At 39.6% G+C, this 17,844-nt stretch overlaps 1 protein-coding gene across 2 annotated transcripts; it reads left to right on the top strand.

The window, feature by feature from the left end:
• Window positions 1-587: 587 nt before the first annotated feature.
• mapk14a (mitogen-activated protein kinase 14a) lies at window positions 588-15,034 on the top strand. 2 transcript variants are annotated; one of them, XM_023427495.2, is made up of 12 exons: window positions 588-978; window positions 3,758-3,887; window positions 4,083-4,141; window positions 7,888-7,999; window positions 9,682-9,711; window positions 10,047-10,094; window positions 10,204-10,318; window positions 10,467-10,538; window positions 11,780-11,859; window positions 13,252-13,330; window positions 13,521-13,694; window positions 13,798-15,034. In XM_023427495.2, exons 1-12 carry the CDS (start codon window positions 860-862, stop codon window positions 13,860-13,862), a joined length of 1,083 nt encoding a protein of 360 aa, XP_023283263.1. In that variant the 5' UTR covers window positions 588-859; the 3' UTR covers window positions 13,863-15,034. The 2 variants fall into 2 exon arrangements, with proteins under 2 accessions (XP_023283263.1, XP_023283262.1); XM_023427494.2 differs by lacking the exon at window positions 11,780-11,859 and adding an exon at window positions 11,264-11,343 and having other exon boundaries at window positions 589-978.
• Window positions 15,035-17,844: the final 2,810 nt, after the last annotated feature.

Genomic DNA, 17,844 nt, shown 5'->3' with positions numbered 1-17,844 from the left:
GACTAACAGAAACACCTTTCTGTGTAATGCAATACAGTTCAACAGCACCACAAACTACATCTTCCAAAATGATCACAGTTGAATCATCACCTCTGTGAAACAGTTTCAGTAAAAACTCAACATTATAGCCTTCATGAAAGTAGGATTTATTGCAGGACTGTAGTATTACACTGTATCAGCTAGTGTACCTAATATCTTGATTACTGAGTGTTAATGTAGTGGAGTAAAAAGTACAATATTTATCTCCACATAGTAGTGGAAGTATAAAGTAGCATAAAATGGAAATAATCAAGTAAAGTATATTATATGGTATAAGATTATAATAATAATAATATAATAATAATAATTAATCTATAAATGTATATTTAAGTACAGTACTTGAGTAGATGTTTTTGTTTACTTTCCACCACTGAATGTAAGTTTATGATTTTTATGACTTTTTTGACTATTGTGTTAAGGAGACATTTCGTTTCTTATTTTTTCCAGTAGCACTTGAAAGCAGCAGGGATCTCAGTTTCTGTCGTCTCGTCCGCTCGGCTGTGCCAATATTTGTTTTCTCGCGATACTTTCCACTGTGTTGCAAGCGGGGTGAAATCTCGGAGGTGTCTGAAAGCGAAAAGCGGAGAGAGGAGCGAACGACGTGAAGGTCTAAAAACGTGCACGCAGCAGACGGTGATTCTGCAGTATTTAGCGAGAAGGCAATCCCGCAACTCTAGACAATATAAAGTTCTCTGACGGTGAGAAACATTTCATTTAGCCCCTATTTTCGTAACTTGGGGAAAGTTGGGCTCAGGCTCGAGGGACCCACCTCTGTGAGCGCAGAAAGTGCAGTTGGTGGTCGGCAGTTCGTTCTGCAGGAATGTCGCAGAAAGAGAGACCAGTGTTTTATCGACAGGAGGTCAACAAAACGATATGGGAAGTGCCGGAGCGGTACCAAAGCCTGTCCCCGGTGGGCTCTGGCGCCTACGGATCCGTGTGGTAAGTCACTTTTTTCCTTTAAGTTTGTGTACGTGGGGTAGTAGCCTGGTCACCTAACTTAACCTCCATTCATTTAGACGAGGCCTTGCCTGCAGATGCTAAAGTTAGGTTAGCTTGTCCTGGTTGTTGGCTAGCAAGGTGGAGCCACGATGTGTCTTTCAACAAGAAAACCTGTAGACTTGTTATCTATGGCATATTGTCCACCTGTTGTTAACCTCTCTAACTTAATTTTGCATTTACATAAGCCACACTACAGGAAACTGCTCATTTACAACAACGTTTAACTGCTGACAAAGTATGTGAGTCTTTATCTGATCAGTGGGTTGCTACAATCACAAAACTGACCCAGTATTTCTACTACGGCTGCACAGGTAAATTACATTATCATTATGTGGTCCATGCTTGCCACCTCGATACTGATGATGTGAGTGGGGCTGTTAACAATAGATTTAAATCTTAATCTGCCGAATAAACCCTTCGAAAAATCCCAAATATTAACTTTACAAAAGATGCAGCAAATCCGCACTGTTGAGAGGCTAAAATCTGCAAATGTTTGACTTTTGTTCACCATCCTCTGTTTGAACAGTGACTGATGCTTTTTCAAAAGGTTGCAGATTATTTTTCTGTTGATTAATCAGCTAATATTTTCAGCTCTAGATATGTCAACATTTCTACTAGTTCTGCTTTCATATAAATGCAACTAATAATTATTTTCATCATGATTCATCTGCAGATTATTTTTAGGATTTTATTTTTAGCTTATTAAATGTCCAAAATGGTTTTGCCCTCACACACAAACAGACCAACAGACAGTTCAAAACCCAAAGACATTCTGGTTAAAAATATTATATATAGCAGAGGAACAAGAGAATATTTGGCATTTTTTATTAAAAAAATCATTGAACTGATGAATCAATATTTAGGATAGTTGCCAATTATTATTATTATTCAACTGTCAGTCAACTAATGATTAACAGACTAATCTTTCCGCCCTAGTCTCAGTAATTGGAGGAGAAAAAAATGACTGGTTTTAGTCTCTTAAATGTCAGGATGTTCTGTAAACTGATGATCTTTTCTGATATTTTATAGACAAAATGTTAAACCGATTAATATTAAAAAAAAAAAAAAAGAAAAAAAAAAAGAAGATATTTGACACATTATTGAGTAATGGAAATCGTCACTGTAAACGTGTATAATTCATTTGTAATACAGTTAGTAAGACCAGGAAATGACAAATTTCCATGCAAATTCCATATGATTGGTCGTCTCATCAAATTATCAATACCATGTCTTAATTGAAGCATTTTGATAGCCACTCATCTTTTAGAGGCTCTACTGAATATTTCCAGTAGTGGTAAACAAATATGCAGCAAAGGCGTTTGCATTTACAGTGGCGGTCTCTTATTAGAGAACCTTGGTTTTAAGGTGGATTTCCTTAATGCTGCTCAGTGGCAAGAGGGTAAGCTTTGACAGGATAGACCCTTTGCTTTGGTGTGTTGCCTAAATAGGTTGTGCTGATACTATCTAGGACATAACATTGTCAGCGGTACATTTGATTTAGTGGGCAGATGTTTGTTTTGCAGATGGAAGCAGACAGCTGTGCTGTTGCTGGGCAATACGATAATCTGTTGCTGGTCAGATTACTGGCTGCTCACCAGAGTGATTGTTTTTTTGTTTTGTTTTTTCAAACGGCACACTGGCTTATATTGTCTGTGTTTACATGGTAGACTCTGCCCTAATTAATATAAAACAGCATTATTGGTGAATGGACTGCATTTATGTCGCAATTATCCATAATTCATCTCTTATTCACACTTGCACACTAATGGCAGCAAGCTACCATGCAAGGCCTCACCACCAGGAGCAATATGGGGTCCACTCATTGTCATCGACATGTGGACAGGAGGAGCCAGGGACTGAACTGTTAACACTGGATTAATGGACGGCCTGTTCCACCTACTGAGCCACAATATTATCCATATTTAGTTATTAAAGTACAAAAGGGTGGACCACCATCAAAGCAGCCAATTTCTGTGCAGCTTCATATTTTATTTCAATATGATTGCTGATGCATAAAGGAAGATCCTTTTTCTACTTTGATAAATTACTTATATTTTTGAGGTTGAGCAGCCAGTTGCACATCTTTTGTCTTTTTTTTTTTTTTGGATAATCCATTTGACAATCCATCTGTTATTTGGTTGTTGTGGAATTTTCATTCCTACACATCTTGCATGTTTTAATAGCTCATTTCTATTAACAAAACAAAAAAAGGCTGATATGGATGGAAAATGTTGTAGATTTTGCCTTGAAGAACTCAATGACATCCCCAATCACAATGGGCCTCTGGTCTCTAAGGCCCACTAGCAGTCACAGGTGGCTTTCCACTGGTAACGACTATCATTGGGTGAGCTGAGCATTAGTAGGTGTTAGGTTTGAGTTAGAGACAGACAGTCTTCAGAGTGCAGGACAGATTGCAGGCAGGGCTGCTCCCAGTCTGCTGAGAGATGACGTTTTCTGCTGATGTCGCCCTTTTTCCTCAGCCTTCAGCAGCTCTTACTGCACCTAATTTTGTGTTGAGAGCAAACTCAGCCCATTTTGAGCCATATGAAAATTTTTTCTCATGTGCCGGAAAATGACCAGTTCATTTCTAGTTTATAATGTTGAGTTCATGTTTGTCAGTTTCAATTGTGTGAGAGTATTGTGATTACAAGAAAGTTGTTTATTACTGATGAGTTTTAAGCTTTTTTTAAAAAAAAAAATTATTTTTATTTTTTAACAGTTCTGCATATGATATGAAGAGTGGTTTGAAGGTCGCTGTGAAGAAGCTCTCTCGGCCGTTTCAGTCCATCATTCATGCCAAGAGAACATACAGAGAGTTGCGGTTGCTTAAGCACATGAAACATGAAAATGTGAGTCCATTTGTTTCACTTCTTTTTATTTTGTCTGGTGCTAAACATGAATAAATTGCTTGAGTTTGGATGTGCAATGCCCTCACAATGTGTTTGTGTAAAAAATAAAAAAAAAAATCTGCAGCTTGATTTCAGATTTCAGCTGCTGCCTGTCGTTGTTAACTTGACATGGTATATTTGTCCATATTTTTGCAGGTGATCGGCCTCCTAGACGTCTTTTCCCCGGCTACTTCTCTGAAGGAATTCACTGATGTGTAAGTTGACCGTGCTTGTTTAAAATAGCTTCCTTAATCCCAAGTTTCCCTCTTTGTGCTCTTTGGCTTTGGGTCAGGGTGTCACCTCAGCAACACTTGTGCATAATTTAACAAGAGTGTTCGACAAACTGCAGCCTTCAGTTTCTCTGCAGCAGACAGTCCTAGCTCTGGCTGGGAAACACCTGGAGGCGGGCCAGCAGGCCAGCAGGCCGAACACAGTGGAATACTTCATACTTCACGTCTACTCTGTTAGTTATTCATTGTCAGGCTGCTGCAAGAGTTCTTTCACCACCAGCTTCCTTCCCTGTGTTTCCTGGTTTCTGTTCTTTGTGACACACATAACTGATTTGCTGCTGCTGCAAACAGGTAGTTATTATTTGTTGATGTTGAAAGTTGTTAGAATTGGGAAGTGGACAGCTAGACAGTGACTCATTCCTCAAACGTGTGTCCTGCCTCCCCCGTAGTTTGTGGAATTTCAGATTCTTCCTCTTCTCTTCACACTGACAAATTTGTCTCACAATCAAATTGTGACATATCTCAGTCGACTCCCGACATGAGAATGTTTTTCAGCTTAGAACTTGGAGACAGATTTCGTTTCCTTGCACGTTTTATTTTATACTTTTATACTTTCCCATATGGAAAATTATTCCTGCACGATTGACTCATCCTAACTATTTTGGAGCAGTGGGCAGTGCTGCACTCAGGGACCCACTTCATATCTCAAGCCATAGTCAGCAACATTGGCAGTATCATTTAAAATAGCTAATGTGCATGTCACTAAGTTTGTGTGGAAACCCACATAAACACTCAGAGAATATGTAGACTCCCAAGACCAGAAACCAGGAACATGTAGTTGCAAGGAATGCTAAGCTGAAATGAAGATGGTGCACATTTGACCTCAGCCATATAACTGCAGAGGAGAACATACAATAGGTGTTTGGTGTGTCATCTTGAATTGAATTAGAAAAAAAGGATTTCAGGACATTTCCCATTTAGTTTGGTATATGCAGATCAATTATATACACTTGTGCAAGGACGTTATCTATGCTACCACAAAGTTTATTAGGAAGTCTGTGAGTGTGCTCAGGGATCCAGGTTTCCCCTCAGGAAAGTGTTTTGCTGAGGTGGCAAGTCTCTCCGATTCCTGACGTATGTTGTCTCATCATTGATTTAGTTGGAAGATGACAGACTAAACAACATCCACACTCATGAATATATGGCATGAAAAGTTATTATTTTATGTGCATGTGTGTGATGGAAATCAAAGTATTACTTATAGTCTCTGGTAGTCATCCAGAATTTGATTTCATAATAGTATATACATTTCTAATGTTAGCAAAGGAGGTGTTTGTTTTAGGCAAGAGGCAAGGTGGCCCATTCTGCCATAAAACACTGTGGAAAAGTCTGCATCCATGCTACACCACATTGTTGGTCCAAGGCTTCCCAGACCACTCACAATGGGTTGTGTTTCAGGAGCTGTCCACAGTCTGATCATCATACATGCATTTTAATGCAAAGCATGTGGGGCCGATGCAGAGGGCTTGAACAGGTTCTTTCTCATGCAGTGTGTCTACATGACCTTTTCATATCTGACATGAAAATTGAACTGCAGTAAGAATTGATATCTTTGTGAATCAGTAGGCAGGTCAAACTCAGAGAGAACCACTGCATGTTAAAAAAAGAGCTGTGTGAAGTCAGATAAATTCCCTCATCTATGCTTGAGGGTAAGAGGCTCAAGGCTACATGAGCTCTACTAGCGTAACACATCCGAATCACTGACTGACAGTGGTTTAGCTGCATTATGGGTAATGTAGGAGCCAGGTTTTGATAAGGAAGAAGACTGTTGGTTCTGCTGCATCTGTTTTGATTCTTTTTTTGAACTAAGCTGTCCTCACCAGTGTGAGAGAAGTGCAATACTGGCGGAGTGCCCTTTGACTATGCAGCAGTTTTGCAGAATGGTAATGTATCCCTAGTGGAACATAAGCACTTTTCCCTCACACTTTTAGTGGCACTGACTCAGTTTGCTGTTGAGATGGAAAGTTGTCCTCTCAAGATGCCCCACCCTCCTCCCCCATTAGCCTAATGTCATGGTGGACTGAAGGCAATAAAAGGTCACACATGTAGACTGTGTGTGTGGACTGGAGTCCTGCGTTGTGGAAGCATAAACTCATTCTGTAAAATGAATGCTGAGTCACAGGTTGCCAGAAGGAAATATGACTCCCTTTATCTGCACATCTGCTGGAACATTGGAAATGTTCTGCATGCAGTGTGATATCCAGGAAAAATCTCAGATATGCAGGTGCTGTAAGTGTGGTTTCCCCTCGGCTCTAAAAATACTGACAAGTCACAACGCTGCAGTAAGGCTCCTCACAGCTCCAGTCGTGCTCCTGTTTCTATAGGAGAGCGGAAAACAGAGGTCACTATTTATATCCCCTTTTTTCCAAGGCGGGTGAACTTTGTAGAGTGTCTGTGTCCCTGTGTGTGCTGCTAACAACAAGCTCAAGGATTACCAGGAGCCATATTACAGAAACGTCCTAACTTTCAGACCCTATCTTAAATGTGTGGTAACTATGGTAATTGGGTTTAGGGAAAAGGCCATTACAGATGAATGGTGCTTAAGTCAATGTTCCTATCCTAACTTAAGATAGGAAAAGTGTATTACACAAGCCTCTTAATCTTAAACTATCCTAACTTCACTGGCTGCTCTTTTATTGCTTTTACACAACCAACTAAATGTCAACAGGCAGAACATTCATTCATTGAGAGGGACAAAATGCTCCGTTGGATGCCGGAGACAGCGGAGACTGTCTGCTATCTCAGCCCACTCAATCTCTTTTATCGCCCGAGTTAGTGTTGTTGTAAATTTCCCAAAAGAACATCTTTGGATTTTTCTGAAGATGTTACCAACGCTTGAAGTTAAGTGCCCCTTGTTCTTTTTGTTACATTGATATATGTACGTTTCAAGGATAAATGTAATGGGTTGCAGAAATGCCCCAGCAAGATGAGATAAGATGAGAAAAGTAGCATCGGCTGCTAGGTAACAGACAGTTCATAACTGAACTGAACTGATAATGTAGGATTTCCCGACCTGAGATATGATTGGACGTGGGAAAATAACTTAGGATTCTTAAAGTTAGGTAGGATTTGCTTCTGTAATACCAATTTAGGAAAAATGCTATCTTATACTCTTTCTGTCTTAACAATTTTAGATGGGAAGTGTCTGTTCTACGGCCCCAGGTGCTGTTTCAGTGCCTCGCTCTCTGTGCTGTGTGAGAATAGAAGAGTATTCATGAAATTGGTATTTGTGGAGCAGCAGACTGATGAAGCAGCACATGGCTCTGTGTGTTTTGGCTGCAAAACTGCCGCAGTAGCATCCTGCTCTTGCCTTCTTCCACAAGTGCTATTTGTGCATTTTAAACAGCTCTGGGATTAGATTTGAATTATGCTCTGATCTGGTCCCATTAAGCCCATTTATCTGGGTGTGCTGTTAAATGACATTCCATTTGTGAAGGGCTTGGCCTTTCAGTGCCTATGGAGAGAAGTGAGACTGAAAAGAAGTAGCAGCTAAACCGGTTTAAGCTCACAAAGCCATATGGGAAATTAGTCTCAGCCTGCAAACAACTCTGGAAAAATTTGTTAGCAGTGCAAATGTATCCATTTATATACAACTGGCTTTTTATGACACAGGAAAACATTGATACACCTTGTGATATTTGTGTCTGACGACTGTCTCGTCTGATCGGCAGGTATCTTGTGACTCACCTGATGGGGGCAGATCTCAACAACATAGTGAAATGTCAGAAGCTCACAGATGACCATGTGCAGTTCCTCATATACCAGATCCTTCGAGGGTTAAAGGTAAGGTTGTTAAGGAATAGTTTCACATTCGGGAAGATATGTTTACTTGTTTTCTTGCTGGGAGTTAGAATTAAATATATAAGATTGATACCACTCTCATATCTGCTTATCTTATCATCAAGACTAGAGTCCTGAGGTCTGTACTACGAAGCAGGATTTCAGGTTATTGAGGTAACTTCAGGTTTAACTCAGGGTTTTCAGTCCTACGACGATGGTTCACTTGTTACCGGGGTAAATCACCATGGTAACTGATGCTGAACTCCTAACCTACTCTGGTGCAGGTTACCTTCAGAGGATCGGATCAAAACCTGTCAACAGCCAAACTACTGACCAATCAGATACCTGGAAAAACCGAGTCATCATTCCTACAGGATCCTGACAGGGACAAAAGAGTGATCAATTATAACGAGCAGTAGATATAAAATATAAAAAAGTACTGGAATAGTTTTCCTGTTTGAGTCTTTCCATATTCCTTAATCCGACAGGATTCCTGACACTAATGATGAATTTACTCTCCTCTTCATCACTACAGCTCAGAATAACATGAGGAGACTCTATGACCACATCTGGAAATAAAAACTAAACCTTGATGTTTTTGATTAGAACAACTAGCCACTAACAGTTAATTATTTCCATGATTATAAATTAACATTTCAGTTAGACTGACTCATCAGACATCAGCTACTTCTCTCCTCTTTTCTTTCTCTCCTCTGCAGCAGAAAACAGTCTGACATTAACTTTAACTGTTCACATGTTCACAACAGTTTGTTCATCATCAGACTAAAGAGCAAAAATACTCAAATGTAATGATAATTCATGCACTTATTGACAATATATCTTTAGTCTGACTTTACTTGAAATTATATTTAGACATGGAATTTTTTTTTTTTTACTCCAGTCATGTGATCATATTGTTTACATTTCACCTTGTTGAATGTCATTTTTGGACCTTGCTATAACCGAATCTACCATTAGGCATCAGTGTTTCTTCTCATATTATATTAAGCTCATTTCACTTTTATTTCAAAATAAGAGCACACTGTTTGTTAAGATCAAACTGGGTCAACAAATCAAGCCTCAAACTGTTGAACAAAATTAGCTTGAGGGGAATAAACAGCATTATTTTAGTCTGATAACAGTGTTTGAGCCTGAATTAGCTAAGCCACGTTTCAAGAACAGGGCCCTGAAGTCTCTGCTGGTTGTCTGGCAACTTCACACTGATAACAAGAGCACAGAAAGTCACTGTGCCTGGCCAAGAAACATTTTTTACACTTTGGGGTTTTTTGTACAGATTAAACAAACAGATATTGTTCCTGAGCTTTCGAAGTGTTAATAAGCAGATGTTGTTACTTTTAGACAGAGTCAGGCTTCCTGTTTCCCGTTGTTTCCAGTCTTTATGCTATGCTAAGCTAAGCTAATGTGTTCTGCCTGTAGCTCCACACATTGAATGGACAGACATGACAGTGGTATCCATCTTCTCATCATCTAACTCTCAGCAGCAAAGTGAATAAGGCTATTCCACAGAAGTTAGATCCCTTCTTTTAAGCTGTCCTACTAACGATCATTAGAGGACTGAATGATTTTTACACTGTACTGCAGCGTCTGACATTTTTGCAGTGGTTAATCAATACTTAAACTGATGCTGTAGTTTAATGCACATGTTCTCCTCCATCTCTCTCCAGTATATCCACTCAGCAGACATCATTCATAGAGTAAGTGCAAATGTCACTTTGTCTTTTACCCTGACTGGGCGGGGGGGGGGGCTGTCAGGGTTTATGACATCTTTCACTTTGCAGAGTCGGGCTTGTGCAAACACAAACACAACAAGGGAAGGAAAGTGAAAACAGGACCTTGACTTTACATGGTGTTAATGATGTGCACTTTTCAATTGTAATGTTAATAAAGAAGGGGCGCAATTTGTTTTTATTCATGAAAAGTATGAATATTTCTCCAGAACAAGATTACAGATGTACTTTGCAACCTTAATTATTCTTATTGCCTAAATTTAAATTACACAAATTCACATTTATGGCTTTTCTCCCTTCAGGATTTGAAACCTAGTAACCTGGCAGTGAATGAAGACTGTGAGCTGAAGGTCAGTGAACTGCTCCTCTCATTTAAAACACCAGTTTATCCTGAATTTGCCCACAAATGTGTATGTTTTGCAAACAACTCTGCTATTTTTGCACGTAAACTGCTGTCAGATTTTGGACTTTGGTTTGGCGCGGCACACTGATGATGAGATGACCGGTTATGTGGCTACCCGCTGGTATCGAGCCCCAGAGATCATGTTGAACTGGATGCATTACAACATGACAGGTAGAGCCTGACTGCAGTGAACTATTATCAGCTGATTTATTGTTTAAAAAGCTCCTTTGGACTTGTGTCTTTCTTCATCTATACATCATGACAGAACAGTTGTTCGTCAGGCTAATCTAAATGTTTGTGTCCTGCTTCTGTGTTTCAGTGGATATTTGGTCAGTGGGATGTATAATGGCAGAACTCCTCACTGGAAGAACTCTGTTTCCTGGTACTGACCGTATCCTTTCCATTTGAGAGAGAGAGAGAGATAGCTGGGGCTAGATTCTGACATTTGCATAACAAATCAAACAGGTTTAATACACATTGACTTTGGTGTGAAAGTACTGATATATGATGTTTTTTTGCAGGCACAGTTGCAGAAGCTGATTTGTTGTGTCCACTTATTAAAACCTGCTTTTCTGCTTTTCTTTTCCATCATGGCGTTGCCTGAGTCGTCACCTTTTATATTAAAAATGTAACACACGTAGTACCTGTTTCCACACTTCCCTCTGGCTTGACACATACCCTCTGCTGTAATGTTTCTACTGGCGTGCTTCAACTCTTCCTACACTGTCAGTATGCATGGTTGGCTCGGGGCCACGTTTTGCCTGCACCACTGCCAGTGTTTGTATGGGCCTATCAATCTGCAGTGTCTGTGCTTAAAACTGTTTATCTTTCTCTCCCCCTGCCAGTCTTTTCAGACTAACGGCTGTGCTTGTAAGTAGGTGTACACCTGGGCTGTCCACTGCCTTCACTCTTTTCCTATTGTATGCTGTCATTATGAAATTTGTTCTTTTTCCACAGGTTCAAATTCCTCCTCTGATCTTCTCTGTGTGAAACAAAGTAAATATAGTAAAATTGGATATCAAACATGGCTTTGGAGTGATAAAAGTTTCACAGGGCGGTCAGATTACAAGTTTTCCCCCGTCCAGCCTCTGGTCTTCCTTTACCGTGTGCTTGTAGACATTGATCAGTTGAAGCTAATCATGCTGCTCGTCGGAACACCAGGGCCCGAGCTCTTGATGAAAATATCTTCAGAGTCTGTGAGTTCACAAAGTTATGCAAGGTTTTCCTCTAACCGGTTTTCTGCTCTAAACCTTCCGCTCTGCCGAACGACGATTTGATACAGCCGCTTTCTAAATGACAGCATGTTTTCCTCATGGGTTCGAGACTTGCTTCCTGCCTCTTTTTAACTGAGTGAATAAAATGGTGTTTGCTGTGAGATTATTGTGGCACAGATGATTGATTGCTGGCTTTCACTGACTGACTACAATGCAAAGTACTGTGTTGTTTCTTTCCTCTCAATCTGACAATCCCTCCTCTTAACTTTTGTGACACGTTGTGCTTCAAAGCTTTGAAGTTTGCTCTTCAGCATAACATTGTAGTGCATCTAGTTCAGCCACACAGTGTTAGGTTGAGAAGCAGCTTCTTAACCATCTCTGCTCTGTCGCTATACTCCCCTTGACACAAGCTTCATAGATATAAACCAGCTTCAGCAGATAATGCGTTTGACAGGAACGCCCCCAGCATCTCTAATAAGCAGGATGCCCAGCCACGAGGTGAGCAGGATCCACAGTTGCTTTCTTTAGACCAGACATCAGTCCGGGGCGGGAGGACAGTCAGACCTGCTCTAACGCACTCTCCCTCTTTGTTTTTAAAGCTACGCAGCTCTTGGCTCAGTATCCTGTATTTATGTTGTGTTACCCCAAAATGCTGTGATAATGTTACAGATCTTTCCACATGTACACATATATACACACTATAATATTGCTTTTTTAGCTTATCTTTAAGAAATAAAGCAAACAGTGATTTACTGGCCACACTAACAACAGCACAGGAATAACTTTGGTCAAGTGGGTGTAAGGAGCAGCGCGGCCACTAAAGGGCTACTATTTGGGGGTTAAATGTTTTGGTTTTCCAGTTAAATCATCGTCTTTGTGTGGTGTCTCACACGCTTGTTGCATGTGATTGTAACGATTGGCACAAGCAGCTCTGAACTTGTGTGGTAAAGGCGTTTCTGTGTTTGTCATTTCACTGTAGTAGTGTAAAAATATTTTTTCAGAGTTAAACATGCACACTGCGCAATAGCTAGGCTTACTGTTGGTGATACAGTAGTTACTAACAGCTCTGTTTTTTTCTCTTTCTGTTGCACATTTCTTGAAACTTTCAACATAGTTATTTTGTAATTGACATTATTTGTTTGCTCTATGTGATAGAATAACTGTCAAGCCTTTCTTTTACACTGAGGTGACTTCTCAGGACAATTATGAATGGTAAAATAAATGTCTTCCTTGTCGGTGTTGAGCCCAACAGGACACAAGAGCAGCCAGGAGTTTTTTCTGTTAGAGGGTACTTTCACTTTCAAGAAAAATCCTGACGTAAATTGGATATTAAAAATAACAATTACAGTGTAAACACTTCATTGTCTTAAAAAGAGCGCCGCGCTACAATGTTTTCACTCCTGCAGCTCCTATTTAGATCACACTAAGACGTCTTGCTGTTGCTAGGCAACACATTAGCGCTGTCAATCACTTTTTGCCGCAAGCTACACACAGCTATCAACAGCAACTGTGAATGAGTTTTTGACAGCTTGTGTCTCACTTCATACTGTCAGAAACCCCAAAGAAAAACTTCATGTTATTCAACAGTTATAAACACAAACAGGGACACAAAAATGAGAGAAAAAAGAAAAGGAAGAAACTAAATCAATGAGTATAATTATACTGCAAAGGGCTTCAGCTTTGACACCAACATATGTTATCTTTGTGGGATACAGTACAGTCACAGCTGTAGATAGAAATATCCTAACTGAGCAGTAATGATTGATGCAGGTGGCTACATTGAACAGTCTCAGTGGCATGAAAGAATGTGAGCATTGTGAAAACTGAATGTGTCCGACATGTTGCTGCTGGTGGGAGCTGACATTTGATGTACTGTATGTATTTTTCTAGGCGAGGAACTACATTGGCTCCTTGCCACACATGCCCAAGAGGAACTTTGCTGACGTGTTCATTGGTGCAAACCCACAAGGTAATTCCAGAAAAAACTGGCTTTGCTGGTGGTGCAGTTCCTGTTAACTGCGATCAGTGTTTTATTTTGAAATTCTCCTTTTACTTTGTAAGTATTATTGGCTTGAAATCAGAACAACTCTACATCACAGGACACTGATTTTTAATGAATCATAGACTCTGTTAGAGATTCAGTTGTGTATGTTTTTAAGCTGTGGACCTTTTGGAGAAAATGCTGGTTCTGGACACAGACAAGCGGATAACAGCAGCCGAAGCTCTGGCTCACCCCTACTTCGCTCAGTACCACGACCCGGACGACGAGCCTGAGGCCGAGCCGTACGACCAGAGCTTTGAGAGCCGTGAGCTGGAGATTGAAGAGTGGAAACGTAAGGCCTGTCTATTCATGACTGAAATCTGTAAAATGTGTAAAGGGAAATAACGTACAGTTGACACTGGAGGACTTTCACAACATTTTTTCATTTGTTGCAGGATTAACCTACGAGGAGGTGTGTAGTTTTGAGCCGCCCCTCTTCGATGAGGATGACATGGAGTAGTGAGACGTGCGACCCACATCAACCCCAGCGTCCGACAAATTTGTAACAACCTCATACATGCGCATTAGTGTTAAACAAACTCTCAGACACTTGTATCAGAGTGCATATCAACCGTTGTCAGTCTTTATTAATTGAGAAAACATTCTCCATGATTAGCCTTTGGAAGGAGATCATTACCAGCGCAGGGAAGGGAAGAAGCTCGAGCAGTTATCATTACTCTGTTATGAACCACTAATGTTGATGGTCCGATGCTGGGAAATGTCACTTCTTGCCATTAGCTGAAATAATTTTATATTCTTCAGATATTTTTTAAATTCAGACTTTAATGACTCATCACTGTGACTCTGAGATGCTGAAACACCTGGACCTATAGCTGTGCTATTTTGTGTTTTAAATTTTCTATTGACTAACTTATGAATAAGCTTTTGTATCTATCAGTCGAAAAGGAATACGCTAGTCTACCACTCACCCTGCCACGTAGTCACATATAGCACTGGGTCCCGTTTATCTGTAATATGATTTTTGATTCAGTCATCGCCATGATTGTTCCTGTATTTAAAGAGATAACTTTGAAGGGTTTCCTATCTGTGACAGAAGTAGATTTTACAGAAGCTTTTAGATAGGTGACAAATTAAGAATGTGCCTGCTCTGTGTAGTCACTGAAATTTAGTGTTCGCCAACGGAATTTCACGTTTAATGTTTATTTAGATAGTTTAGGTTCCCTGTGAGACTCGTATACATATTTTGGCTACACAGAAAAATCTGAGCCTCTACTGTTTAAGGACGGTGCTTTTCAACAAGGCACCGAAATATAAAAAAAAAAAAAATTAATGGGTACATGCTCTGCTCAAAAATATGTAAATATCTGTGCCATATTTTTTAAATCTTATTGTGGTTATGTTGTGAAGCAATCACTTTTAGCATGTACATCAGTTAAAGATTTTGTGTGCGTCTGCGAGTGTTGTTGGTTTACAGGAATTTTAAGTGTCATGCTGAAACCTTTAGAAATACTGCTTAAATGTGTAAAAGAGGGATTATAGATGTATTTATACTTTGTGGAGGTGGTATTTATAAACAGCAATTGAAAGATCCCGTAAACTATTTTCGGTCCAGCAGAGTAACTACTATCTTCAGTCCTTTGTTTAACAAAATAAAGACTTATTTTTAAGAGACCCACGTTTTGTTGATTGTCCCGACAGCGTGTTTTATATCCTTATTTTCAAAATGAATTTTTATCAACAGGGACAATACTCAGTGCTTTCACTTAAGTGTTAATGAATTAATTAATGTGGATGATTTTACAAAGAACAATGACTTCCACATTTTGTATTTTGAAAATTTATTATGTGTTACCTAATTTTATGCATATTTTGACTTCCTCTCATCCAGTCATGATGAAGGCAAGTGTTGTATATGAACCCGAGATTGGCTGGTCAATCACTAACATGACTGACATGAGCACACTGAATCATTTGTGTGGAGGGCAATCATCGCTGCATTTTTGTGTTCGCCCAAATGTCCTTTTTACTTATAGTGAATAATTGTAATCAATATTTGTTTGGCAATTGACAATATTGGTATTTAACATTCAAATGCCAAAAGTTACAGTTTTCATGACATAAGATATTGATAACAATAATTCTGTTTGTGCTCTGCACCATAGCACCCTGCCCCGGTTTGTGGACTGGAGCTGTAATGGTATCAGGTGATATTAATTTATCACAGGTATATTGTATTGACACATATAGACGGGTAACATTAAAAGAAAAAACCTGAATAAATGAGTGGAGAATACAGACATTTCCACGCAGGTGCACTGCATGGTACAATTAAGCAACTAACATCCCATCCTGTTCTGCGGCAGGTATAAAACTGCTGAGCACCCAGTTGATTCAGATTTTGTATCAAGATGACGAGGAAAAGATCTAAGTGCCTTTTAAAAAGAGGGTTCATTGTCCGGGCACGGATGGCAGGAGCTTCAGTCACAGAGATGCTCAACTGGCTCGTGTTTCAATAGGAGCAGTGACTACAGTGACATGAGTAAACAGGCTTGGAAATTGTGCTTGACAGCGCACATCTGATGACTGTGATGCTTGTGCAACAGTGCGATATGTGAGGAAAAACAGAACAGCAGCTCTTCCTCAGGTGACTGGAGAATGTCAACAGAGGATGCAAAGTTTTTCTGGGTGATCAGCTCTGTGCACACCACTGCTAATGTCAAAACTTAGTGAAACAAACTCAATTTATTGTCTTTGTGAGTATAAAAAATGGACCCTCAGGGCACAGATACTTTGCGGTATCTGCAGGGCTTAAAAAGTCATCAAAAGGATTTAATTTGGCTTCAGAAGGTAACAAGGTTAAAAACATACATTTTTCTTGTTTGTTTCTAAAATATATTTTTCCTCACCTGGTTTTTTCTCTTTTCCATTCATCAGCCCAGAACTCAAAGTTTCTTCATTTACTATTCAGTTGAAGTCATATGAGCAGCTAAACTTCTATCTAGCAGATCATTTGACACTGTACTGCCACCTGCCAGTTTTACTTCTCTGACATAGTTGAAGTCAACATACTGTAGCCACGGCCGTGCAGTAAAAGGGAATAAAAAGGTTAAAATGAGTTAGCACTCCTGCCAGTAATACTACATAACATATTTATATATATAGCAGGCTATTCACCGTCTGTTGCTAAGGCTGGATTGCCAAACTGTATAGTCATTTTCTAAATGTGATTTATAGTATATATTTAATATGATAATAATATAATATATATATAAATATAAAATACAATAGGTTTCCTTGTAGCGATTGTTACTTTAAGAAAATGGTCAGAAGAATTATTAAGCAAACCACAGTTACCATCCCAAGCAATGTGTCACCCTTAACCTGAGCAGAGCTTCAAGGTCTGTGTGCTCAGTTAAGATCTGACATCCTGTCTTTTGTTGTGGAAACTGGACACTTCCATTCAGTCCAGGACAGAAAGTGCCTCCTGCGTGAGTTGAAAAAGGGTGAGAATGAAATGTATTTTGTATTCTACTGTCCAGTCTATCATCTTTGTCTGCTGGGCATCACAGTCTGCTCAATAGTACAGATGAATGTAGAGTATAATACATGTTTGCATACACTCAGCTGTATTGCATTACACTGACAGGTGTTTCTATTATTTTGTCCAGTGAGGGAAGACTAAATAACACAATCAACTCTTTGTATAATGCAAAACATTTCAACAGCACCACACAGTACATCCTCCAAAATGATCATACAGCTACAGCTGCAGAAAATATGAGCATGGTGGGGACCAAACACCTCCCTGAAAGTTTCAGTGAAAACTGAACATTAAAAACTTCATGAAGGAGGATTTATTGCAGGACTGTTGCATTAGACTGCATTAGTTTTAACTAGGTGCACCTAATAAACTGAGTATATTAGACATTTGACAGCAGTTTTTGTTAAATACCTACATTCATCATGAGACTTATTTAAGTTATTAATGAATTAAATGTTTAATTTGTTCAGTTTATGTCTGATATAATGCATTTGTATGAGGTACCATACATTTGTTTTCGTTCATTTTGTTTCTGCTTGCTTCTGTTGAAGGTTGGGCACCTAAAAATATTCACCAATTGAGCAAAGTGGGCAGCTGCCTAGGGGCCCCAGAACTCCCAGATGCACTGCACGTTGGTTTAGTTTTTGGTAGATTAATTAAATTAAGAATTTCAACCACTTAAGTACAATATCAAGGCAGGCCCTGCAGGTGATTTAGCTCATTTCAGGATCTGTCTTGCAGAGAGGTGGTGTGCTTACATGGTACATCTTTCTAAATAAAGTGGTGTTTACCAAATAAGCATACTAGGGGCCCGACAGCAAACATTAGCACACAGGGGCCTCCCTAACCGTCCATGTAGTCTGCTGCCCGCAGGTCCAGTGCAGTAAAGTCCATGAAGATGTTTTGATGATCAGGTGGAGACCCTGAGCGAAACGAGCCG

Source organism: Seriola lalandi, unplaced genomic scaffold (assembly GCF_002814215.2).
Source record: "Seriola lalandi dorsalis isolate HSWRI2012SDOR001 ecotype SW California unplaced genomic scaffold, Sedor1 jcf7180002054861, whole genome shotgun sequence".
NCBI classification, from domain to species: domain Eukaryota; kingdom Metazoa; phylum Chordata; class Actinopteri; order Carangiformes; family Carangidae; genus Seriola; species Seriola lalandi.
The sequence above is the reverse complement of the archived record's forward strand: the minus strand, read 5'-3'. Positions and strand labels throughout refer to the sequence as shown.